Source organism: Thunnus maccoyii, chromosome 7 (genome assembly GCF_910596095.1).
Source record: "Thunnus maccoyii chromosome 7, fThuMac1.1, whole genome shotgun sequence".
Classification (NCBI taxonomy): domain Eukaryota; kingdom Metazoa; phylum Chordata; class Actinopteri; order Scombriformes; family Scombridae; genus Thunnus; species Thunnus maccoyii.
This window is the reverse complement of record NC_056539.1, coordinates 28,326,507-28,354,174: the sequence shown is the minus strand read 5'-3', so window position 1 is coordinate 28,354,174 and position 27,668 is coordinate 28,326,507. Positions and strand designations below refer to the sequence as shown.

Genomic DNA, 27,668 nt, shown 5'->3' with positions numbered 1-27,668 from the left:
CTTCTTCCTCTTGGCCTTTCTTCAGAATCTATCCCCACTGCTCCTCTCCTCTCCTCTCCCTCCCTCTCTCTTCCTTCCTCTCATCCTCTCATCCCCTCCTCTTGCTCCCTGTCCTCCCTGGATGCGGTCACAGCTGTATCCTTCCAGCCAGCTGTTTGGCAGCCAAGCTGTTCTTGCTTTCAGAAATCATCACACCTGTACGCCTTTCAGACCGATGCAGTGACCCTTTGTAAACCTCTGTTTTCCGCAGGCCGAAACTGGTCAACGCGTGTTATCTGACCCGGCTTTGTGACCCTCCTCCTGATCAGAGCTTATCGTTGGTATGAAAGAGTGTCTATAACTCTAGGGATAATACGTGGCCTTTTTACCTGGAGGGCGTCTTGTCAATTGGTGTCAAATAACTTTACAAAGCATCTGGTGGACGTGGTGGTTCAGCGTTGTAGATGAATGGACTGACTGTCTTATTCTTAGATATTTGACTTGTAGATATAGATATTCGGTGTGTGTATTTTTAATTTTCAGTTCATGTTTCTTCATATAAGTCCCGGAGATTAAAATATTATTTAGAATTTTTATTTATTGTGGTGAACTCAGTGCTTTATCATTTCTTTCCAGGAAGTAAAAACTGAATCACCAGAGACAGAAAGACTTCCAGACCTCTCACAGTCATGACTTCAGCTGCAGCTGTGTTCAGTGTTGTGCTGTCTTCCAGGAGTCAGTCAGTCTGTCAACTGTTTATTAGTCAGTTACTTTATTAGCCAGCGGATAAAAATGCAGGCTTTAGTACACGTGGAAAATTGGAAGATGTCGGGAATTTTTCTGGTGAATTCTCCCCAGATCTTCAACCCAGTCATTATACTTAAACGTCTGCTGGATAGCGGGCTACTGTCAATCTCACGCCTTGTAACATGCTCACAGATAGCAGTATAGACTTTAGACTGATGCCGTTTCCTTTTGTTAATATACTGATTAACTGAGACACCCAATAGATTGAAAGATTTTAGGGATAATGTATGCAGGAGGCATCTCTTAAACCACTTTTTCTCTTTTGAAAAAAATAAAAAATCCAGCCACTGGAATTTCTGTTTGAGGAAAATGGTCAATGTTGGTCAAGTTTTTTTTAAATCAATTTTCAAAGACAAAAGAGCAAGAATTTTCAAAAGGAGCAGTCTAGTTTAAACTCATTTTCATTCCAGACATAATTGCCTTTCGCATCCGTAAACCGATTTGTTTCCGGTTGCATGACGACCCAGACTGCCGTAGGTTTAAAGAGGTTCAAATAGCACAGATCAGAAATGTTCCAGTAATAGAAGGTGCAGGAAAAAATGGGGAGAACCGAGCTGCTAATTATGCACAGGAGTTCCCGGGAGATGCCTATCCTGGGAAGCAAATCCCCTGCCCTCAAATGGTATTTTTAAACAGATTTTTACCTGGATTGATGTTGGATTTTTTTCAAAATAAACAGATAAATTCCCACATTTTGGGGGAAAAACCCTTAGGGATGTACAGATATCACATTCTTTTATGCGTTGCTTATTGTGACATTTAATCTTGGTATTAATTGTAGTGAAAGTACCTCACATTCTGTTTGCTTTGGATTCTATTAAACCTGACAAACTGAACAGAGATACATGTATATTGCAACATAATGGACTCTCCAAAAGAATTAATATGAAATTCCCTTTAAGACATCAAACAAAAGCATATTGGTTGTTAAACTTTGAGGACAATAGACTGGAAATCACCAGTGAATCAAAATAGTGCTGCTTCTAGTGAAGGCGGGAGAACTGTGCCATGTTCCCTGTAAACAATGGTGTTTATTATAATGACGGTGATAGATAATGTTGATATGACCAGTATGTTTTACCACAGTTTTCTGACATTTTCACTCTTGCTCTGCATTCTTTACATAGAACAACTGTCCATTGCCTACGTATTATAGATGACGCACTAAACGCCAGGTAAAATAATCCCTGTGATTATTTCATTAATTTCTGTCGACTAAAACACGCCTGACGTTTTTGTCACCGTCGCGGAGCCTGTGGTAAACCTTTAACAACTTTCGGAGCCGGTGACGTATGTGCTAGATGTCCTCCAGCTGATGTCCTTTGGTTTGCTGTGTACTAAACACATCAGCTGCCTGCTGAACCTGCTCACCTCTGCCGCACTGATGCTATCTGCTCTGCCAGATAACTTGGTGACATACAGGCCAAAAGACAAAACACAAGCTGACACAGGCACAACATTAACATACACACACACACACACACATTCAGAATAAAGCTCTCATTGTTGTTTTTATTTGTCTGATTGCTAGTTCAGTTTACTGTCTCTACAGTGTTGTTAGCTACCAGCGTTAGAGCACAGAGAATAAATGAATCAAGCACCTTTTTGTTCCTTGTTTGTGAGTGTGTGTGTTCCTATGAGTAACAACCAGCGGGTGTTTTGTTCGCCATGTGACGAAAAACCTCCTTAACCCATTGTAGAGTGGATAATCTCACCTCTTCCCTCTACCTCTATCCTTACGCCAACACTGTCTTCATCGTCCCCTCAACCAACCCTGCCTCTGTTCCCTTGAGATTGTGCAGAATTCTCCAACACAGACACTTAAATATGGGGTAATAATAAATAAGGGTTTCCCACAGGCCAAGACTAAATGGGAAATGTTTCAAAATAGACAAATAGGCTGTGGACCTGCTGTTTTTTTTAAAGAAGGGTTTTCCCCGGAGCCACATAAGGGATTTTTTTAGTTGGTGTTTTTGAGTTAAACTGGATATAAAAGTGATGAGAATGAAACCAACAACATGTTCCTCTTATCCATTCTCTAAATTAAAATATTTTGTAGTTCAATAATTGGCTTTGTAGCCATGAACTGCCAACAATTTTTATAATCAATGATCATTTTATATGAAAAAAGTCCAAATTCTCTGATTCCTGCTTCTCAAATGTGAATATTTTCTGGTTTTTTTAGTCCTCTATGACAGTAAACTGAATATCTTTGGGTTGTGGACTGTTGCTTGGGACAAAACAAGGTATTTAAGGACGTCATCTCGGGCTTTAGGAAACAGTGATCGACATGTTTCACCATTTTTCTGACATTTTATGGACCAAACAGCTGATAACCACTAAACAGCCCTGAACACAAGCAGCCATACAAAAACATTGCCTAAATAAAATAATGTCTTAAACTGGCAAATGTTTTATGTAAATCATGAATTGTCTGATCAAAGATTAAGTCAAGATTATGAATCTGACCAGATATATGATGCCATCTTTCTGTATTTGCCCGTTTGTTACCAAAAAATTATGGTTCAATACGCAGCCCGATCAAGATCATGGAGGGAGCGCTAAATTTCAAACTTAATTCATTTTTTAAACAATAGTATGGTTTCTGAGTCTTAGAAATCCCAGTGTGAACCCAGTGGTAGAACAACCGATTCCACATGGGGTCATGCCCTCAAGGTTAAAACACTCGAGGTCAGACTATTTGTCTTTTGACTCCGGACTTCCTGGAACCGTCTCGAGGGTTTCTGTAGATCCCAACCCCCCCCCCTCAACGTGCTGATGTAGCAGTCAGCATTGTGTACAAGCAATACAAAAGCAATTTTACGACCCTGCCTTATCAGTCAGGAGAAATCTATTCGTGGTGCATTTTTCTGCTGTTTGGGTCGATTTGTGTATGTATGAGAAACACTGGCTTTTGGAAAGAATTTACCACAATGCACATACCATAAATAGAGACAGAGAGGGTGTACATACATGGGACAAAACTAGGATTGCCCCCACCTCCTCTCCTCTTTCTCTCTCCCTCGGCTCCCTCGTTTCCCATTTTTCCTCTCTGTGCGACATACAGACTGTTCACGTACGAGGCGACGATGTTAATTCTAGCAACAGAAGACTTTTCCCAGGCTGTTTATCTGGCTGATGGAGTCTCAGAGCCCAATAAAACTGCTCCGTGTTGCCTTCAGCTCTGCGCATACACTCAGTAGCTGCTAAGTATGGAGGGTTTCTGGTTACCTTGGTAACCTGTCCATGAAGTACGCATTGTACCCCCTACTTATAGCCCGGTACCCCCTGACTATAATATGTCAGGTAGTCAGAGTGCAGAATAAAGGATGTTAACAAACGGAGCAGCAGTCTGCCTCTGAGCTGATTTGTTACCTCTCTTGTTTATTAGAAGGTGCAAATGAAAGAAGCATTTATCCTTTTCTTTTGAAAGTGGGGAACATATTTTTCCTGATTATGTATACTTGGTTAGAATCGGCCAAGTATAATTTGCAGACTTGAGAAGAGGGGATCTTTTGACAACAACAGACAACAATAGTCTCAAACAAGATTCAGATTTCTACAGTCATTTGTGAACCCATTTAAATCCACTTTGTGACTCACTATTGTCTCCTTTGACAAACAGTACTCTGTGTTGATCTAGTCTAGAATCATCATTGTTCATTTAAACCCTGTTAAACTGTTACTCAACAGAACAACACATAATGGGTCTTTGCTCACGGCTGTGGAAGTGCAGGAGAGCTGTAAAAGCAGCAGTAGCTGGAGCTGGTGTTAATGTAGTAGTACTAGCAGCCATGGCAGCAGCAGCAGCAGCAGCAGCAGCAGCAGGCATATTTGCTGTAAGCAGGGTTTGAGTCACTGCAACACCGACCCTCCCTGCACCCAGTTGGTCCTCATAAAATCAACGGCAGAATCAAAGCTGTTAGTGTTTCTTATCACGCTAGCGCCGTGACTTTAAGGACGGGAATGTCAGTCGCTGGATCCGCTACTTAGTACCAGACTGAAATATCTCACAGGTTTTGGTAGGATTGGCATGAAATTCATGGTTACCAGATGATGCGTCCTGACTTTGATGATCCCCTGACCTTTCCTCTAGTGCCTCCATGAGGTTAATATGTCTCAACACCTACGTCATTGATTTCCATTTGCTACAGGCCTTTCATCTAGCACCGTCATCAGGTCAACATTTTAATTGGTCCTCAGCCTTACCTGTTTGGTGAAAATTACGTGCTAAATATAACGGTAAACACTGTCTGCTAAACATCTGCATCAGCATTTAGCTCAAAGCACTGCTGTGCCTGACTACAGATTCACAAAGCTGCTAGCATGGCAAGATTTTGAGTCTTGTTAGATTTTATCAGCTGTAGCAACATTTATTTTGTTAGTTAGCCAAACTACAAAATGAAACTGTAGGCTGTTATCTATTAAATATGAATTGCAAAGCAGAATTTGTACATTCAGCAAAAGATGGCTTGCTAGAGAGAGACTTTTATTTATCATTTCATTTGAGATAATATCTGATATGTTCAGCTTTATTTTTCAAACATGACATACCATGTATTTATTATAAATAACTGTAAGTAGACAATTACATAGCAGTCACCAATATAATTCCATTTTTTAAATGTAATTATTAGAATAATGAAAAAGTAATTTTGACTGTCACAGTAATGTTGCTCTTACCATGAAGTATGAGTGACAGTAAATTGGTCTGGTTTTGTAAGTTATTTAAAGCTGACTGAAAGATTTGTCATTGTTTTGTTGTTTGACCTATTTTTTTTTTATCCATATGATTTTATAATTGCCTAAAATCATCAATCAATCAATATAAATTCTCATATCACTTTAATATTATTTTGTAGCATCCAATGGGATGTACGAAGGGGCCCATTTCCTGGCTCAAATACTGTGTGAGACCATATGAGTGGATGGCAGCAGCAGCAGCCGCAGCAGTAGCAGTAGCAGTAGTAGTAGTAGTAGCAGCAGCTGTACCACACCCGCTCTAGTCCGCTATCTTATATTAGTCCTATGATCTGAAGTTAATGGTTAATCCACATGACACACATTCACAGAGGAGTGAACCATGTTGGCCTGTTATATGTTGTTCTCTGCCCTTAAACATGCAAACACCAGAAAAAAAAAAAAGAAAAAAAGAAAATATGCACATAGATAATGCAGAGATTCTCTATCAGCATGTCACATAAGGGCAGTCATGCTCAGTCGCTCCCTGCAGCGAGTGAAAGGGCATTTCTCTGAATCTACATGCTTATTTATACCGTGGTAAAGACTTATCTGAGGAGATGTTTCCACTGAATGCCGGCAATTTTTGCTGTAATGCAAGCTATTTGAAGGGGATTTCCACTGAATATAAGGGCACATTGTAGGCAGGGTCCGAAATTAAAACCGAGCACCGAATGTGGGTAGATTTTCCATTTGGCGAGTAAATCTCGGAAGGCTATCCGCCACACTGGCGGGGAAATGTTTATACCAACATAGTCATGTAATAAAATATCAAGCAGGATGGCTGGGAGGAAATTACTCATGTTTGTCCCTATACAGTGTAGACACGCGTCTAAACAGTGCCAGCCACAGAGCGTCTCAAGCGCTCCTAGTTTCGTGGCACTGTTTACCGTACGGGACATCAGCTATTTGACATTACAGCTCTCTGCTATACCGTCACTTGCTGCCGGTCTGTTGCTAGCTACTGTTAATTAAATAGCTAATATGTGGCACGCTTATGGATGTTCATGTGAGGGATTTTTCTAATGAACGCTTTATCTGGAGAGCGTTTTATGTATAATGTTAAAGGAATATATGCTTCTTCACTTTCTTGCCAGGAATTAGATGAAACGATTGGTACCACTCAAGAAAGTAAATAAGCATATTTCCCAAAATGTGTAAAGAGGACATATCATGCTTTTAATGGGGTTTTTTTTGTTATTTTTATATTGTAATGATGTCTAATTTTTAGTTTAGTTTATCAGGATCCCCATTAGCCATCACACCAGACAACAGCTACTCTTCCTGGGTTCCACAGAAATCCAAACATTGAAGTGAACACATGTAAAAATGCTCCCTGCAAGTCAAAAAGCAGGGCTTCAGCCTGCTCTGAACGCTTTGTTTTGCAATGTTCCTCCTCGTGATGAAGTCAGATTGTTCACGCATGCTCACAGAAAGCCGTCCGTTCCGTAGTTTGTTGCTTAGGTTGTTCCACGGATTGTTTGTTATCCACTCTTATATTCCGGATCAAAGTTGGGCTTGAACATGTACGGATGTATTTGAGAAATTTCCTTTGAGAAAAAGAAGTGAAATCCTTCAACCACTTTACGTAGCCTCCGGAGCCGCTGGAAGTCTCCCAAGAGGCAGCTTCCTGAAGCTGACCAATCAAAACAGAGTGGGCTCATCGGGAGGGGGGGCCTTAAAGAGACAGGACTGTAAATCATGCAAAGATATTCCAGTAGAGACCTGGAAATGTGCATGAATCTTCCCCTTTAACTTTTCCTTAACCAGCACATCTTAGCGTCCTAGCTGGGACATTGTGCAAAGAGAAGGTGATTTATTTTGTCTGCCTGGTTGTGTTTGGAGTATACCCAGTCACTTTGTAAATGAAAACCGTCAAAAAAAGTGTCTTTTGTATTTTCTGGAGTCGGGTTGTTAGTGCTGAGCAGACTAAAACTGATGTGACATATTTGTTGTCTAAAAAAAGTGCCAGCTGTCAGCACCTAAACCGAGCGTTCATAGCCCACAGTCGACCGCAGCGACCAGCGTGGGCACTGAGAGGGAGAAGGTGTCATGGTCAACACACACACACACACACACACACACACACTGACACAGCTGGGAGCCTCATGCTAAACACTGACTGTGATTAGGGCACTTAAGTCAGCGGTTAGATAAATCAAGGATCCTGTGGCTTTTTTTTCGGAGATGAATGAGCTGTTTGTGTGTGTGTATACACAGGAATGCACATATGGTCTGATGACACAGCTCAGCGGATTGTTGAACAGATACAGTAATCATCACATCCTGCTTCTTTCATATTGGACACACACACAGGAAACATTGTGGTTTTAAAAGAGAGGACAACCATGGAAACTGATTGTGCTGAAATTAGCCTTCTGTCATTGAGAGAGTGGGTGTGTGTGTGTGTGTGTGTTGGTGTGTGTGGGTGTCGCGGTGTTGTGTTGGGTTATGATAGCCAGTTCCATGTCAGAGCCAAGTCCTACAAATCTCTTACCGAACCTTTTGTCTTCTCTTCCTTAAATAGCCATCTACAATTTCCCTAAGTCTATGGTGACATGTTCAGTATCTTCGTTTTGTCCAATCAACAGTCCAAAACCTCAAGATGTTCAATTTACTGTGATATGAGAAAGAAAACTAATTGACTAATTGATTAATCTAGAGCTGCAATGATTAATTGACAGCTATTAAATTAATCGCTAACTATTTTGATCATCAATTTGTCATTTTTAAGAAGAAAACTTCCAAATTCTCTGATTCCAGCTTCTCTAATTTGAATATTTTCTGGTTTCTTCAGTCCTCTGTTATAATAAACTAAATATTTTCGGGCTGTTGACTGTCGGTCGGGACAAAACAAGACTTTTGAGGACGTCACCTCGGGCTCTTTTCACCATTTTCTGACATTTTACGAACTAAGCAACCAATTTATTAGTTGTAAAAATAATCGAGAGATTAATCCGTAATGAAAACAATCATTATTTGCAGCCCAAGATTTATCAGTTAATTGTTGCAGCTCTGTTTATCAGCAAAGAGCAGTGTAGAAAGAGTTTAGCTGGAAGGCTTCTCTGACCATCACTTCTGCATATTAAAATGACAGAAGTCAGCTAAAATAAAACTTTTGGTTAATGGAAAATGATGGTATATTTCAACTTGGGTGTATTTCCTATAAATGTGACCAGAGTGACTCTCTGGATCATACTAAGCCCCCTGCAGCTTTACAAATAAACATGATTTTTACATTAATCATTAAAAAATGGTGATTATGCCTATCTGCACACTTTAACATCACAAGTAGACTCTTTATAAGTGGACAGTAGCGACTCTTCTTTAGAGAAACGATCTTGTTGATTTTGTCACGTTAATTAAAGAGAATAAGCCTTTTTCACAGCAGACAATTCGACCTATCATAGTAGAAAAAAGCTCAGCACAGGCTTTACTAATAACATTAACAATGGTTCTGTTGTATTCAAGTGTCCCAGAAAGCCATTGACAGTGTGAGTGAGCCAGCATGCACACATACCAGAACCCTGAAACTCAAGCAGCTAAGTGGAACACAGCCATTATTAAATTTATCATGTACATCTATTCTTTTCCTACTGCGACACCTCACAACGTCTTCTGTGAAAAGAGCCCATGTGCTGGTAAATTTATGAAATCATATCAATCCTACATGCAATCTTCCTGCCCTTGTACTCAAAGAACAAACACACAGGTCAACATGAAGTAGTGTTGTCAGAAATACACATATTTACACGTTTTTAGACAAGATTAATGTTTTGAAATGGTGCTAATGCTTATTTTCTGTTGAATGAAAGGTGGTAAAACAATAAATCAGACAGTTGAAGGACTGTTTGAACTCTCTGAACACAATGCTGCTGTTAACTGTTCTGCTAGATGGATGATAGATGTGTTTTGTCCTGTTGCTGTTTGGCAAAAGCTCTTAAGCTAACCTGAAGCTACCGTAAAGCATCCATCACTTAACCTCTGCATTTCAACAACTGACCGCGCCCGGTATTTATTATACATGAAGCCTCGTGCTGTTAAGGCTGCTGACTCAAAAAGTTGTGTAATAGTTGATGTTGAGTTGATGTGGAAATATATACTGGCATTATATCTTTATTGCCTTGTTGCTTATCTTTGTGCTGGAGTGAGACTGGCTGTTCTTGTGTCATTTGGCTGTTATTTGGCGTTTGTGATTGACAACACACACACTACAGCTTATAAAAGCACAGGAAAAAATAGTAGAACAATATAAAGTTATTGTATTGTGCCTAAATTAAAAAAATCCTGTTATTGTGATAATGTGAGTGTAAGTTTTGGTGGAAAAAGCAGCTACATACACTCAATACACAACCCAGCACATGCAAAGAGGACTGCTTTTCCGCTGTGCTTAAATTGCACCGTGTGTGTGTGTGTGTGTGTGTACGCAGCCTGGCAAACCTGATGACTTTGTAAACTGATGTCATCCTGAAACACATCTGGCAACTGAGAGCCTGCAGATTGTCTAATAAAAGGAGCCTCCACGCTTCCGTCCAAAAAGAACAGGCTTTCCTTCTGTTGCATCCTTTCAGATCAGATAGTGACCCAGGAAATCCGCTCGCTTGACCTTCAGCGTCTGAGGGTTGAACCCACAAAACGACCCCGGGTCAAGATGGGAGGTTGAGACAAGGAGGGTCAGACTCAGGGTGAGACGGCTAAACGGGTCCTGATCAAAGTCGCTGTGTGACATTTACAAATAAAGCAGAAAAAAAGTATGTGGGAGTCCCAGAGATTCCTAACCCTTGTTCAGTTGCTGGTGATACATTATTGTTTGCATCAGTCAAACGCAGGCTGTAGACACCAGTACAGGACATAGCGTGGGTTGGGTTGTAAACATAAACAGCAGGAGTTAGCATGGCTAACAACAACAGTCCATAAAGTTGTGAATTATACAGTGTGTGTACTGTCATTAACCTCTGTCACTGTCCTCGCTACAGCCAAGCGGCATCTCTTCTTCTCTGCTACTGGTATGACGTCGTCGTACGGTCATAAAACAAGAATTTAAACAAACAATATTTCCTGAACGAGAGGCAAATTCCACCCTTCCCTCAAACCGGTCGGACATTCGAGAGCCCTGAGACTTGCGGGTTTAAAGTTCAGTCAGATTGAGATCTTGAGAGATGCAGGTTAATTCACAAGTGGAAGTCAATATATCTCGCCCTGTTCCACATAGACATGAATGGGAAGTTCATTTCGGTGCGACTGCACTGTAAGAAGAGATGTAATCAGCCAGAATAAGTGAAATCACCTGTGTGAGTCAGCCGTGAGGTGTGTGCAGGGCCTTTTTAAAGAACATCCATATTTACTAACCGGCCACTTTCATCTTCACCGCCTTCGTTGGCGGATTGTTTGTCTTTCTTTTTACCACCACCGACGTGTCACCAAGCATGCATGTCGCAAATAAAACGGGGACACACGTGTAAAAACACTGCTCCATAGCACTACGACTGATCCAAAACTCAAAGGGTGCTTTTAGCTCTTTAAGATTTCGTTGGCTCGGAGATCAAGGCTGGAGTACGAGGAAGATTTTTGCATTTAGGTTGATGGATTTGGTGGCTCAGACAAGCCAGGCTGGTGGGGAACGTTTTTTTTTTTTTCCTTTGCAAGAAAGAGACAGACTGTGCTGAACTGCTCTACTTACAAATTAAAGCTGACAACATGTTTGCCATACAACAGAGCAGTTGACCGAGTGAGTTCAGGAGCATTTTACAGCCCATTTGCAAAAGCAGAGAGATCTTCTTGCCTTCTCCGTAGGTCTAAGATGACTGTGCACAAGTGTGATCCAACTAACATCATCATGTCAACATGCTACATTGCAGCTGACATTAAAAAAAAAACCATGTTGAAACCGTCATGGAGGAAGACTCTGTTGGTAACACAGTTAAGAGTTGGAAATGGTTTATATATAGTCTGCTTGCTAGGGCGTGATCATAGCTGGATCAGATTGATATTTATCTAGATATCCACTCATCTGTCTCTCTCTCTCTCTCCTGTCTAACCAGTCTGTCAGGGTGTGTATGTGAAGCAGCAGGAGAGCAAGACAATAGAGGGAATCAGGTTGCTATGAAACCTGACTAGCTAGCCACACAGACAGGAGCGCCCAGGTGTGTGTTGGCGTTTTCCACCAACACGTATTAAATCATTATTCCTACTGAAAGACTTGACATGAGTTTTACGCATAATTACCTCGACTAAAGGCCGTAATGTCTTTCGGTACGGTGAAACGTTGCCTCGTGGGCTTGACACATCGCATGCGATGTCCGCTCCGCTCGATTAATCTTGTGTGAAGATTTGAGCGTGAAGAAGTGATAATTTAGAACTCCATGCCCGCAAAGCTTCACATTACTGCTTGATCTTAAACCAGCTGGATTTGGTGCCGGTTCGTGTTCACACGGGGCCACACGAGCTCAGGGTGAAAAGTAACTACACCACACATCAACTTCTCTATTCAGGGGAACTTTCTTTGTATTCTGCAGCTATTGTTAAAAACCTGCTAATAATGGTAAACAAATCTGGCAACATGTACGATGATGAAATCGGCTTTTTGTCTCCAACTTGTTTTTGCCAACGGATTACTTCAGACTCCCAAGCCGGAGGTATGATGAACAGAGCTGAACTCAGTTGATTTGAGCTGCAGCTTTATTTATCAAACAGTAGCTTGTAATGCAAGTTCCAGCTTGTTAAATGTGAGAGTTTTCTACTTTTATTTTATATCATTGTAAATTGAATATCTTTGGGATTTCGAACAAGCAATACAACATCAAGTTTTGGCTCATGATATTTTATAAGCTTAACTGATTAATAAAATCTTAAATGTGTGAGCCAATAATTCATGTTTCCAGGGCGACAGGGTTTCCAGCAGCTGCCAGAAGACGAACGGTCCGCTCCAGAGCCACGTCCCTCATCTACCTCGTATCGCCCTCGGCGCAGCGGGCAGAACAATTTGTCAGTTTTTGTCTGTCGCCTACTGCGCGTCATGCCCTTCACAGTCGTCTTCTACTTTTGCATCGGAAAAAAATCTTCCCGGTTGCAGTTTTGTCCCACATGTGCGTATTTTTAGGGTCAATTTGGTCCCTATCTTTACTCAAATTTACATGGAAACAAATCTCATAATTGTTTTCTGAAACCAGTGTTTTTGGAAAGCTAGGATGTTATTTGGGAGAGTCACTACACCCAGTATCCAGCAACATGTCCACACTTTCATGTAGAGGAAATCAATTTGACCTTAATCTTTATTTAAGTCCGATACTGCCATGACATGCCAGACATGCAAAGAAAAAAAAAAACCCAGATTGTTCTTCTAATTTCACACATAAACAGATGATTACCAGCTAAGTTTAAAAGAGAGGAAGTGGATTGTAGTTGAAGCATTGTTTTTCACCGTTATGAAGCACTTTGACCTGAATATATAATAATTTACTGTTGTGTTTGTGTGAAAGACAGACAGGGAGAGACACGGCGTATATGCATGGCTGGCTGTAGAGACAGAGTGCTTATTGTGGTAAAGGAGGTCAGATGACGGAGTCGCTGTCATCCGTGTTTATTATCAACACATGACACACATGTGCGTCTTCCTGTCTGACTGATTGTGTCTCTATTACCGCTCCCTCTTCTTCTTTCTTCTTGATAACGAAGTGTCATTCTTTCCAGAGTCAGCAAAAAAAAAACACCCTTGTTATACATTGACTAACTCCTGACTGGTTAAAGTGTGACTGACACTGATTTACAGCAGTGATTTAAATTTTGATTTCTTTTAAAGTGACATTATGCTCTTTTTGTTCATGCGTGAACATGTTAGCTTGACTTTTTAGATCTGAATTGAGCTGATTGAAATAAAGCTGGATGAATATAGCTTTTGAATATTAAGCACATTCATTTTCTATCTGAATTTGAGGACCCTAAAATAAACATATACTGGAAATAAAGCTTTTCTGGAATTTTTGAGACTGAAATTCGGACAAAATACATTCAGAAAGATGGTTAATAAATGCTGATATGTTGCTGATATAATTCAAATTATTATGGCAGTGATTTGCTTCCATACAACGGCACTATGGTATGTTTTTTCTAATGATTTATCTTAAGTTTGTTGATTTTATCACTAGGCAACATTTGCTGGATGACTCTTGGTGAGATAACGCACCCACTGTAGCGGTCATTAAGCGGAACGGAGCCCTACCGCTGCAGAGCGAGGTTAATGTTTGACTGACCCGTCTCTGACTCGGACACACACACACACACACACACACACACACACACACACACACACACACACACACACACACCTACTCATGAGTCTGTGTTCATTCAGAAATGGCCTGTTGGCTTTAGAGGATTGCCTCACAGCCGGAAATGTTTGATGAAAGTTGCGCTGCCTGAATCAGACAAATATACAACAGTTATAAATATGTTTAGAGAAAAATCCAGTTTCCCAAGTCTTCATATTGCTTGTTTGTCCGTCCAACAGATCCAAAAATATTTAATTTACAATGATTTACAACAGCGAAAACAGCAAATCTTCACATGTAAGAAGCTGAAACTAGAGAAGAGATTTGAATTTTCTGTCCATCAATTAATCAATTAATTGACTAATCATTTAAGCACCAGGGTGGCATAAATGATTATTTCTAAAGGGATAATGACTAGAAGATCCTTCCTGTTGCTAGCATGTGTGGTGTCTGTTTTTCTGTCTGCTTACTAAAAGAGGAAAACATGAAGTTGACCGTCAACATTTTCAGCCAACATCTGTTACAACTTTCCATCGGCCAGTCACTTTCAACAGTGAAACCGATGCGCCGGCGTGTTTAAGGTATTTATTAGCAGTTGCAATGTTTTTGCCTTCTGCGTTCCTTGTGGGTTTAAGGGAAAGCGTTGGTCTCTTTTGATCTTCTTCCCCACCGACCCCCCCGGGGCTGTGTTTGGCAGAAAACAATGAACACAGGTTCCTGTTAAATCGCCTCCTGGACCGGGGATTACGCTGAAAGCTCGACTGGTGCAGCCATTTAAGAAACTGAAAGCACACATTCCAGCGGCGAGTCTGTCAAGAGAGATTACTGTAATTCAAGATTTTTTTTTTTTAGTGCTGATACTGTTTCTTGGGCTTTGACTTTGTGCTGAAAGTGTCTGTGACTGAAAAGAGGAAGCGCACAGCTGATAGAAAGGTGTAAATCAGTGCATTGTGTTGGGAGATATCTCCAGTTTAACAGTAAACAACACATAGACTGGGAAACAAGCTATTACATAAGAGGAAGAACTGCTCAAACTGATGTAAACTAACACCTCACAGTACTTAATAGAGCTGTAACGATCAGTTGATTAACTGATTATTCGATCAACAGAAAATGAATCAACTATTTTAATAATCAGGTATCGTTTAAGTCTTTTTTTTTTTTTTAGCAAAAATGCCAAATATTTGATGGTTTCAGGTTCTTAAATTTGAGAATTAGCAGCTTTCTTTATCTTACATGGTAGTAAATTAATCAGTAATAAAGATAATTGTTAATTACAGCCCTACTACTGACTGAGTCACACACAGATAAAACGTGTGTGGCTGAATGGACTCATCAGTGTGAATGGAGTCAAACATGGAGTCATGAGGTGACTCAGAGCTGACTAATCCATGATACTCCTCCTCTGATTGGCTTTAATCAGCTGAAATGATCACTCATTTTAACAGCTATGATCATGAATCACGACGCTCCTCTAGTTTGTTTGTTTAGCCGGGGTTTGTATCTGTGTGTTTGTGTCGGGCCGCAGACTCGCAGTAGTTTCTCTTTCCTCAGGGGAAGAAAAAAAAAACATGATTATAGATACAAACAGGACAAAAAAACAAATAGAGGTTGTTTGTTTGTGTGTGTGTGTGTTTGTGTGTGTGTGTGTGTGTGTGTGTGTGTGTTCACAGGGTGTCGTTAACAGTGCAAACAGCTCATCCGAAGTGATATTAACACTGAAGCAGTTCAATTAGCAGCACTGCTACAAACATGGGTCGTTTCAGGTGGAAGCAACATTTAACAGCTATAAAACAGACAAACAGCATTTAGTAGACTCTTCAAAGCAACCTGAGACATTTAACTGAGCTCCAAAGACGTTCAGTCATCAGATTGCAGCACAAGTGAATCAAACTTATTCAACAGGTTAAAGGACACAGACACAAAAAAACTGCACCAATAAGAGGAACAGCGGTCAAAAACCATTATCCATCTGAATGTGAGGCAGCACAAGAGCTGACGTCACTTCTTCTTTCTCATTTCACACATTGTTCAGCAGTACTTTTTGCTTATTGTCAGTTTTGTGGTATTGTGGCTTTTAAATGTGGTTTTAAGTTGGTTAAAAAAAAACTTAGCTTAACACTTTCTGCAGCTACTTTTCACTGTAAAAGCCTTCTAGCAAAAACAGCAGTTTATGCTTTTAGAAAGTAGCTTCAGTCAGATTAAATTTAAGGTTAGAATTAGGTCTAAATCTGTAAGATGCATTCAAACTGCTCTTTTGTTGGTTGTACACCAGGAAAGTATCTGGAAGTGGGTGAAGGAAGGTGAAGAGCTACAGGTGCTTATGCAATTTGGACCATTTATCAAACTGCCAACACACAGAAAGAAGCTAATGAAACCATGGAAAGCGAATCTGCGATCAAAATACAGCGATACACCGGCCAAGAACAGCAGCACAGTTTGTAAACTAGTTCAAAAAGGGCAGGTTGCTTCTCTTGTGTGCGGGAGAGAAGAGGGTTTGAAGTCAATAGCGTGCCAGTGTTCCTGTCTGTTTTGCCCATAGATGGCAATCGGAGACTTTTTCAACACAACAACCTTTTTTTTTTTTTGCAACAAATCCAAGTCTTTTCAAATCCAGATGCTCTCAGCAAGGAAAATGCAAAGCATGTGTGTACATAGGTATAAAAACGTGTGTGTGCTTAATTCCCTTTGCTCTTATTGTTACTCACAGTTCAAAGACATGCAGGTCAGGTGAATTGATTTTTAAAAGAACAGAAGGCAGAATAATACGATTTAAACACAATTAATTCAATTCCATTTTATTTATATAGCGCAAGATCACAACAGAAGTTATCTCAGGGCTGTTTTCATACGGAGCAGATCTCAGACCGTCCTCTTTATTTTACCCAGCGTTCCCCTCGTGAGCAAGCACTTGGCGACAGCAGCGAGGGAAAAACTCCCCTTACATTATACCGGATTAGCATAATCCTTAAATTACCTCAGAAATCACTAGGTCACGTTATTTATGATGTATTTAAATCAGTTCCATGATAATATTTAAACATTTTTAGTACTTCCAAAGATTGTTATTTAATGAAGGACTTTCAGAGTTACATGCAGACCTCATCACATACACGCAGGCTCCTGTTCATTTCTCCTCCTACTCTCCCTTGTTGTTTTTCTTACCTCCCCTCTCAAAATCCTTTCTCCAAAATGCCAATCTTCTTCTCTTCCCCTTCTTCCCTCGCACTCCCTCTCAAACCCCCCCCCCTGACCAACACAGACACACAAAGGCTGTCTTCTCCCCTCCCCTCACATTCTTGGAGACCTTCTCTTTGCTGGTTGTTTTTTTTTTTTTTTTGGAGGAAGATGAGCACAGATAGACACAGTAAACACACACACACACACAGATTGCAGACAGAGCCCGGGGGTCTTCAGAGTGATGCCAGTGTTTCAGACAAGTTGACATTTCCCACCCAGTCCCTGCCATGTATGCATCTGTGCGTGTGTATGTGTGTGTGCACTGTGCACTGGAATGCCATAGTGTGTAATTAGTCTATTGTCCCACCAGCAGTTTCTATGCTAATTAACCTCGCCTTCTCCCATGGATGGAATGCACACAGACCGACCGGGTCTCCGATTGGCTGGGGGAGGAGTCGTCTAGCCGTCTGATTGGTTATCAGATGTGTACAGAAGAAGGTATTTTCGACAGTGGAATCTCCACACTGGGTGTCTTAAACTCCGCTCGTCCGGGAGCTAAATGACTAATTTATTCTCTCACCCGGAGATCACAGCTCATTAAAGCAGAGCGGTGGCTTTGTCAGCAGGGGGAACGCAGCACAAGCAGACCTGTGACCCATTTTTGGGTTTTTGAATCTGGGGAGGAAACAATTTTTATTGTCCATGGACCACAGCGGTATGCAGAGTTTAATTAGGCATGTGGTATCATAAGTATTATACAGTGTTGTTATAATGGGCAAAATAAGAGCTTGACTTTTAAGGCCAATATTGTCCCTTAAATTTGTTCCTTTTTAAATACTCATCTCCAAGATATTTACTGAGCAGGATGTTTTAAAATTGAAATATAAACTTAGTAATGGTCTTTAGTGGGCAACATATTTGACAATGACACTGCTACTAAATTACCTCAACAATGACCTTGAAAGGCTCCTGGTACCACAACAGGGCCCTACGTTGCTAGCTGGACCCTCTCTTGTGTAGTTTCCCAGCGGTGGAACGAGTTACCAAACTGTCCGATCTGCAGAGTCCGAAAGACCCGGCTCTTTCACCAACACCTCTGCACTTGATGGACTGAAGGAAGAAAAAATCTGCTTCTATGTGATCTATGCGTTGCCTCTGTGCACCGCCTGTAGCTTTATAGCACTTACTTGTGTTGTTCTCTCCTGACTAGATCCCTGTTTGTGTTGTATCATCTCTCAGATGTACATCACTTTGGATAAAAGCTTCTGCTTAATGAAATTGTAAGATTGTAAGAAAAAATGTTGGATTTCTGTGCTTGAATTTCTTGTTTGGTAAAGGCAGAATATCTCCAAATTTCACTTGGTCACAGTCTGAGCCATCCTGAACAGAACTTCATTAACCTCTTAAGGATTTTTGTTTGTTTGTTTGTTTAAATAAGAGAAAATGATAAATGTTATAATGTCATTTGAGCTGACTTTCCCTTTAATTTCCTATTATGGAAACAGTTTTATCAAATTAGGACTTATTTGGTGACGTCACATTAATCAAGACTTCATTGAATCATGATGTGTAATATAACTTGAGAAATCATTACTGTAATGCAAATCTTTCGTCCTTTTTGGCCACTCCAAGCACCTGTACCGTAACTGTGCCAATTGAGGCGCATCAAAATCCAAGTGGCAGCTGTCTTGACTGGGTTTTTGCAGATGACGGCTCACTCGCCAACCTTGGGGAGATATTTAACGTTAATACCGTTAGCCTTATGTCACGTAATTTGCAAGCTAGCTCGCTCGCTCACCAGACATTTAAACTGGCAAAGTAACGCTGAGTTATATTGTCTGTGTGTCGGCAGATTGTTAAACGTGACTTTTCATAGTACTGTATTCATAATTATTATTGCAGCCAAACCCGTAACCATAATGAGAGGAGCAGATCATGGCACGACGGGGAAAAAAAGCAAGTGCACATGCCACAGAAATAACATTTGTGTGTGTGTGTGTGTGTGTGTGTGTGTGTGTGTGTGTGTGTGTGTGTGTGTGTGTGTGTGTTGGCGCTGTAGTCTATAATGTTGCCTACTCTAAGAAAATGTCAAGGAAAGGAAACACCCCCCATGGCAAGTTAAGACCAATATGTAAGGAGGGATGTGATCACTTCTACAGTTTCAACAGTCATGTTCATATTCAGCCTGTATTGTTATGAGGTCATCATACTATTAAACCTTCCTATAATGAGAACTGTTGTATTAACCAGCTCTTAAATATTTATTTCATCAAAGCCACAAAATAGTCTGTCTAGGCTGGTTTGGCTTTTACAGCTACACTGTCATCATCTTTTCATATTAGCTGAAAATCATATTTGCAAAAGTCAAATTGGCTTAAAGTTTGATTATTGTGGAGGTTTAAACAATAGAAACTATATATAAATGCAGCAGTAGTGGCAGGTTAGCGTGTAGCCTCAGTGAAATTGTTTTCCTTGGTAAACTACGTTTACAGGAACAGTAACAGGCATCTGCAGATATTTTTGTAAACAATCTATTAATGATGTCAAGAATTTTCGTGTCAGTGCTTCCCCTCACGTTTGACCGCTGCATGTATGCAAATGATGTACTTTTGCGCGTATGTATGCAAATTATGTACAATAATTCATTGTGCAAACAGCAGTGATTTGCATCCGATGCATCTAGGTCACCGAAGCGGTATTCAAAAAATTCGTCCAGGGTTGGCAGATCTGTAAGGGCCCCAATATACATACATACAAATATATCTGCAACAAGCTAATATAATATCATCTACAGGCTTATAACATTTTATACATATTGTAATAAGGGCAACATTATTAATAGAGAGAATTTCTGCCTCAACATGTTTATGTATCTTGGGTTACCGTCCAGAACAGTACAACCATTTCTTTATTTAGTATACATCTACATTATCAAAATGCATTGTGAAAGAGGGCGTGCTGTTATCGTTGACATCCCTTCCTGTCATTATGTGATGATTACGTGACAGGATGTTGTTTTACTGCCTCAGCTAACCGCGATTGTCGGTTCACCTTTCAATTGCTATAAGACATCAGTCATTATGAGGTTAAATATTAGCCTTTTGAGAATCGGCAGGAGAGGTCACTGAACCCAGACATGCAGTGTAGTGGTTTTCAGCATTTTTAATTATTTACCTTGTACAGTTTCCCCCTTTTAAGCTTGTTTTTGGGTGTGTGCTCTCTGTTCAATGAACAGTCGGTTGCCCTGAGCGATGACCAACTTGATTTGTATTGTTTATTGATTTGTCTTTCTGGATGCTGCAGTGGACAAAGGTAGTGTTCAAAGCTTGTACTAGTGTCATTTTAAAAGGTTTATCTTTTAAATTAGTTCATCTAGATTCTTTGTTTATTGCAAACTTTTTAAATTGAATACAAAAAAAACTACAGAATTGTTGGCAACACATGCTGTATTTTGACAAGTTCCAAAAACTACATAACAAACAAGAGGAAAACAATTTTAATTATAGAAAGAAGAAGAAAAGAAAGCCTTTATTGTCATTGTATTGTAGATACAACAAAATTAGGAGTGCCACTCACACTACATAAATACATAAAATACATTAAAAATATAAAAAACAGTGAAGTGTATCAATGGAAATAGGTGTAGATTACACCGGAATAATATGAAATATTGCACATAAATAGATAATAATAATCATCTGTAGGCCTATGTTTACACTTGGTGCTGCAGCATCCTGGGTTACAGAGTGCTGCAGACAGGATTGCAGCTCCCTGTTCCAGTCAGCTTCGCTTCAACCATCATCCCCGTCGTTCTCATCCTCCTACTCCTTTTCCTACGAGCGGAGAAACCAGGAGCCCAAAGATGTTGTCATTCCCCCAGTGAGCCAGGCTGCGCTCAGCTTGCCACAAACTACAGGATGAGCTCATACTCTATTACTTATTCATAGACACCGTCACAGAGGCTGACGCAACCACAGGCAGACACGCTGGCTAAAAAAAAAGAGGTGGACCCAGGCGTAGATGCAGCCAGGCCGGGCTGGTAGGAGAAAGACTGGTTGGCATTTAGACGCATCCAGACTTGCAGGATGTAGATAAAGATGACAGAACAGCCGTCCAGACGTATTTCTGTGCAACATCCTGCAGAGCAGCTGTTTCATATCTTTGTTTTTGTTTGTTGCATCTATTTGAGCAATGTTTTTGTGTATTTTTGGCACCGATTTGGCAGCTAGACGCTCAGTACTTGCCTGTGCCACAGAGATCTTTCTCAGCCTCTCTCTCACTGGTGAAAACTGGCATTAGGCCTCACAGAAACAAGTGGGTGCTGTTTACTCTGCCAATCCATGTTTCAACCCTGCCACTGTTTTCTTTCAACATGCTGGGGGCCTTTTGTTTGTCTCAGTGGTTTTATTTAGTCAGCATATTCTCGGACTGTTGGCTTCTTTCTTTACTGCTTTTCGATAGCAGACGCCTTCTTGTTTGCTCTTTTCTGAATCAAGTCAGATTTTCTGAAATATGACCCCAGAGTCGCAGGCTTCAATGAACCACTTACAGAGGACCTCAATGGATAGCGGTTGCATAAACACAAGGAAATATGACAAGTCAATTAATTATGAAAAGGGTACTAATTATAAGTGGAGGCAAACAGGCTACTGTTAATTGTCAGGGGCATTTTTTTACCCTTCAGATTTCAATTTCACAGGAATTTTCAGGGGGAATTTCGCACCAAACTTCTATATTTATGACCGTGGGATACATAGAAGTTTATAATAAACAAATATTTTACAACAGTGATATTAAACATCCGTGCAACAGGAACAAAAATCTAATTCTGCTTTTGTATTTCTATTGATAGATGACCTTTTAGTCAGCAGGGACTCAGCATCTTGCTTGAGGACACTTCAGCAGGGTAAACGCTTGCCAACAGGCCTGCTGAACCGGCCTGCAGTTTAAGGATCAAGGATCGGGCTCCGCTAAAAAAAATTCTTATTCTGCCAGAATTTGTTCACCCCTCGTTAAGAAGTTGTTTTTCTCTATACACAAGAAGGTGACTAAAGTTCGAGCCTCCATGCCGTCTTTGTGTTTGAAGAAAATGAGAGCTGAACAAACAAGCAGGTCAGCCGTCTTGTATTTCCCTCGGTGACCCGTATTTGCTCCGGACCGGGCCTTGGTTTTAGTTGACACACACACACAGAAAAGAAAAGGTAGACAGGCCTACAGAGCGGTAGCTATGGCAGCACACTTACAGTAATGCGTATCAGTGTCCACTGTGGAAACACAATAGGTTACTGGCTTATCTCCAGTTTTAGAGATTGTCTCGTGATTGTTTAGTTGTGAATGTGTTGATTTAAAGGGGACCTATTTACGCTTTTTCTTATTTTCAGTCATATATATGATGTCGGATGTTCATATTAAACGTGGCCAAAGTTTCAAATGATGAGGTAAATGTATGTAGAAGTAATCCCTGTGAGCAAAAAGCACCGTTTATGTTTTATATAATGTAATACTTATGCAAATCGCTTCATTTTAAACCATATTTGCATGAAGCAGTCACACTGAGCCTGATAGCATCCTGCTCCACAGCAAGCAGCCTGCAAGCTGCTGTCAATCAAACACAGACACCTACCCCATCCCATACCTACTCCTGTGAATGAAGGAAAAATCCCATCATTTTGACATCTAACACTAAACTACATCCAGGTCTGACTGTTAATTTAATACTTAAAACTTCTGTCCAGAACACATACACACACCCAACATTGTTGTGAAGAGGGCGGAGATTGTTGTTATCAGTACAAATAGACATCTGACAACAAATCACCTGCTGTAATCCGTGTGTGTGTGTGTGTTTGTGAGTTCAGGGGGCTGTAAATGATTGTGTTTTTCCAGTTGAGCAGAGCCATTGTTGCCAGTCTATCTTACACACACACACACACACACACACACACACACACACACAAACACACACAATCGGACACAGAGTAGAGATGTCTCGTTGACAAACCGAGTCACTAAATCGTAAAAGGATCATGTGTTACAGCGTGTCATGATGCTTTCGCCAGAATAGAACGATAGTATCAGTAGAAATAAAAACTCAGACTGGTTTGTAATCATTCAGCCGGTGTTTTCTACCGTTCCTCAAACTGCCAATAATCATGAAGTCATGAAGGAAGGATGAGAGAGAGAGAGAGAGGAGGGAAGGAAAACAGTGAGCAAAGAGACAGAAACTCATTTATTTTCACTTTTTTTTTTCTCCATGGCTTTTCTTTATCTTTTGGGCATTTAGATGTGATTTGTAGGGATCATGAACTTTATTAGGGAAGCTCATTTTCCGTCTAACGCATGAACGGGAATCTGAATCTGCAGCCGGATTTATTTTCATTTGTTGTGGATTATAGTATCAGCTATATATATGTGGGTTTAAATCTGGTATGATGTATGAGACATATGTGTGTGTGTGTGTGTGTGTATGTGTGTGTATGTATACACAGCAGACAGGAAACACTCTTACCGCTGAGTCACCGGCAGGAGGACATGTGTATTTTATTTGCGTGAATAAGAACAGACTTATATTCAGGCAGACAGACCGCTGAGTCATCTAACCCTCAATTTTGATCCCACTTGTCGGAAAGATGAAAATCGACTTGTTATTCGTCTTCGAATGTTGTTTTTAATGTGCAAAATGTTTTTTAAGTTTTGCCAATACATTTTTTTTTCCCTTTCCTCCCACTTATCTTTTCTTCCCTTCTTTCTGTCTTCAGGACCAGTTTGATAATCTGGACAAACACACCCAGTGGGGGATCGACTTTCTTGAGCGCTACGCAAAGTTTGTCAAGGAAAGGCTGGAAGTAGAGCAAAACTACGCCAAGCAGCTACGGTATATACACATACACAAACAATATAATATTTATATTTTATATAACATCTGTTGAGATGTTTGCACATGATTTAGTCCGCCCGTCTTCATCTGCAGCATGCCCAAATTCATCATCAGCACAAAACAGAAGCAACACACCTGCAAAATGTTAAAATATTGAATTAAAACCAAGGTTATTAACTGTTTTTTTTAAACAAAGCTGCAGTGTTTGTAGAGGCAACTCAACAAGCAGGAACCCAGTAATCCTTATTAAAAAACAGTAGAATCCCAGTGGTTGCTGGGCTGTGATTTCAAAGAGCGGAAATCCCTCCAGAATATGTAACACACACACACACACACACATTGCTGCTGCAGGTCTGAAGAATGATCAAAGATACATCTGTGCGTGCGTGTGTGTGTGCACGTTTTTACAGTGTATGTAGTTCAGACAATAAATCAGGGAGAAAGGGTTCTTCTTTTTTTATTGAAGATCTCAGAGTACAAACACACACACTTCCACTCATATACATACATTCCTCTGCTCTCTAGTCAAATCATTAAAGGGGACCTATAATGCTCATCTAGTCATACCAGACTAGAGTAGCTTTGCATGATTCACAGTTAAAAAAAAAAGCTCCTTATTTATCTTATACTGGCCCTTTATGCAGCCACTCGGTTCAGCCTCTGTCTCAAACAGGCAGTTTTAGCTCCTGTCTCTTTAAGGCCCCTCTCCCAAAGAGCCCATTGACCACTGTTCTGATCAGCCAGTTTTCTGAAATCAGTCATGTAAAGTGAAGAATTTATAGGGAATGAAACATGTTCATCACCGAATTAGCGTAGCTTCATTAGCGGTGCTATTATTCGATTGAAAACAGTTCTACACAGCAAGATTTGGAGATATTCAGAGCTCTTTGTTCAGTGGATCAGTTAGAAATAATGCAGGAATGTTTAATATGAACATCTAACATTATATATATATATATATGACTGAAAATAAGGAAAAGCATAATAGGTCCCCTTTAACTCACTGCTTTGCCGGAGTAGGTATTGTTAGAGCCTGAGGGAATGGACAGGCAGATACTTTGATGTTTAAATCTTTGATTAATCTTTAATAATGTACTGAGATCCTCTCTCTTTTTTTCTGTGTGGGTTTTTCTATGTGTGTGTGTGTGTGTGTGAGAGAGAGAGACTTGCTCATCTGTTTACCCGTCTGTCTGCTACGCTTAAAATATCAGACAGTATCTGTAACCTCATTGTCTGCTTGTCTCTCTCTCTTTTCTATCAGGAACCTGGTAAAGAAATACTGTCCAAAACGCTCTAAAGATGAGGAACCAAGGTGAGTAGGCTCTCCAGTTTGTTGCATTTCGCCTCGTTCTTCTGTTTTAATTTCCTTCACAGAACTCTGCCGACTGTAAGAGCGGAAAAGTCCTCGCTAGACACTGTGTTTTTTCCCCTTCTGCTGCTGAAAATAACATTCGACTGTTCATTTGTAGGATCCAGACGGTTTGATGTGGTTCCTCACATTCTTTCTGTTTGCAAATTGACCAAACTGTTGGTCTAATTGGTCATGTGATATCAGCGCACTGAGCAAGTGTTCTAGGCAGCTTGAGAAACACTTAATTTGTATAGCACATTTCATACACTCATAAACTACAGCAAATTATAAACAATACATATAAACAGGAGAGGAGAGCATTAAAAACATGATATAAAGAGGAAAATGAATAAGATCCACTTTCCTGTCATTACCTTCAAGTAAAGATGTGCTGTGGGACTGTTTACACAAACTCTTTCACACCTTTTGGTCAAAACATGAGTTCCCTACATAAAGAAACACCCAAGATCACTTTGTTTCTGACTGCTGTTTTTTGTAAATGGTGAAACAACAGGACTAACAGTGATACAGATATAGGCTTCTTGATTTAATTCTCATTTCAATCAATAGGAAAAGGTTTCTATTTTCACACTCTGTCCTCCAGCACACTCTGCACCAAACTAGTCACTCATGTTTTTACCTGGCAGTTTAATTAACTGATGTTGATGAAGCTCACTGTCTGACTGAACACAGAAAAGCAGAGGAAAGTCTGAGCGAGTTCACCTTTTTATTGGAAAAAGTTACATGTTATAGTTCTGTTTTCTGTTCTGTATACATAGTAAGAGAAGAGGAGCTATAATGAAAAACATATTTTGCAATTTATTAATTGATTCACAGTTGTAGGAGAAAACAATTGTTTTTGCCTTCAGCCCTTCTGCCAGGGAAACATTTTTAGAAATAAGTACAAAAGGAGTCATTTTAGCAACAGAAACAGGTTAAATTTGAAGATTTCCAATTAATGCAGTCACTGCAAAAGCTAAAATTATGCAAATACAACATTTTATACTATACATAATTTATTCTAATATTATAGTTTAAATATTAATGTGTTATTTAAGCTCTTGTTTCTCTCTTAATCGACTCTGCATGAATCCAGATGTGTCTGGCAACAGGCCAGAGAGAGTGAAAGCGTGCTCAGCGTAGCGTTAATCTAAGCATGTGCGTCTGTCGTGCAGGTTCACATCATGTCTGTCATTCTACTCCATACTCAACGAGCTCAACGACTACGCCGGTCAGAGGGAGGTGGTGGCGGAGGAGATGGCTCATAAGGTTTATGGAGAGCTGATGAGGTACAGCCAAGACCTCAAAACTGAGAGGAAACATGTGAGTGCACTAACGAGCTCGTTCTCCGCATATTACAGAATGACAGCGACGCATAAGGTTTATTTTAGGTAATGTTTGAAGCGCGTCCTCGTAACCTGACCGCCATCTACTGAAAATTAAGACCACATTTATCAAAAAAAAAAAACTTCCTGTCACATAGAGGATGTTCCTGTTTTCCCTTTTTCTCTGTGTCGCCTCATATGCATTTGTTTTCTGTTTGGCTTCGCTCAAGAGGATAAATATGTTGAACGTGATGTTAACCATCTGCCTTTTTACTCCTTCCACCATCTGCTGGTGCTGTAAATGCTTAAAATTTGACATCCACATGCTTTGGAAGAACAGCGCCCTCCTCCTGTTTGGGACTTTAAAGCAATCTCATCAGATGAAATATTAAATCTAACTCAGTGATGCATCATGTGAGGAGGCACAGTGTACAAGCTTGTTTATTTATGTTTGTCTTATGAATGTATTAATATTATTATGGCAATGATTTTTTGTTTGTATTATGGTGTTGAAACACTACAAGCAGAACAGATATACCATTTAATTTCTGTATAATTAAGCATCATCAATACAATAATGTATTCTGTTTTATTACCTTCCACATGACAGTGTTGTTTCTGTCACTCAGGTTAAGTTTTTGTTGCCCATCTTTGCCTCCCAGTACAATCTTATAGTATAATTTCAAACTGGTTTAATCCTTGCATGTCTCAAATGTCATGTTGTGGTGGGAGGTACTGTTTGAACCCTAACAACAAATGTTTTCAAAACTTTTTTAAGCATTCTTGACGTTTTAAATAGTACATTTCAACCGTATCACATGGTCTTCATCAGCAGATGGGGTTAGCTCAGTTGTCATGGAGATGAATCTGTTGACATGCAGTGTTTCCCCCCCTAGGTTGAGTACTTTGGGATGGCGGTGGCCTGTGGGGGGGGGAGGGGACGCACCAAGCAAAACTCAGGAGAGACTCAGCAGCCACACATTTCTCCGTTCTCTGTTTCTCTGTTTAGTGTCGTTAGGTTAGGCTAACCCGTTGTTGCTAACTCTGGAGCTAACACCCTTCACTTTTCCAGCAGTTGGGGAAACAACAGACAAGCTGCAGCATTTATTAACTGACACACTGTACATTTACTGCTAGATTGA

General features: G+C 40.2%; 1 protein-coding gene across 1 annotated transcript in view; it reads left to right on the top strand.

Annotated features, from left to right (window-relative positions):
• The window catches only part of fnbp1l (formin binding protein 1-like), a 50,490-nt gene that overhangs the window by 8,656 nt on the left and 14,166 nt on the right, over positions 1 to 27,668 (top strand). The window contains exons 2-4 of the mRNA XM_042415947.1: positions 23,732 to 23,847; positions 25,112 to 25,162; positions 26,377 to 26,524. Of these exons, the coding sequence (XP_042271881.1) occupies positions 23,732 to 23,847; positions 25,112 to 25,162; positions 26,377 to 26,524 (315 nt within the window). The remainder of the gene's footprint in view (positions 1 to 23,731; positions 23,848 to 25,111; positions 25,163 to 26,376; positions 26,525 to 27,668) is intronic.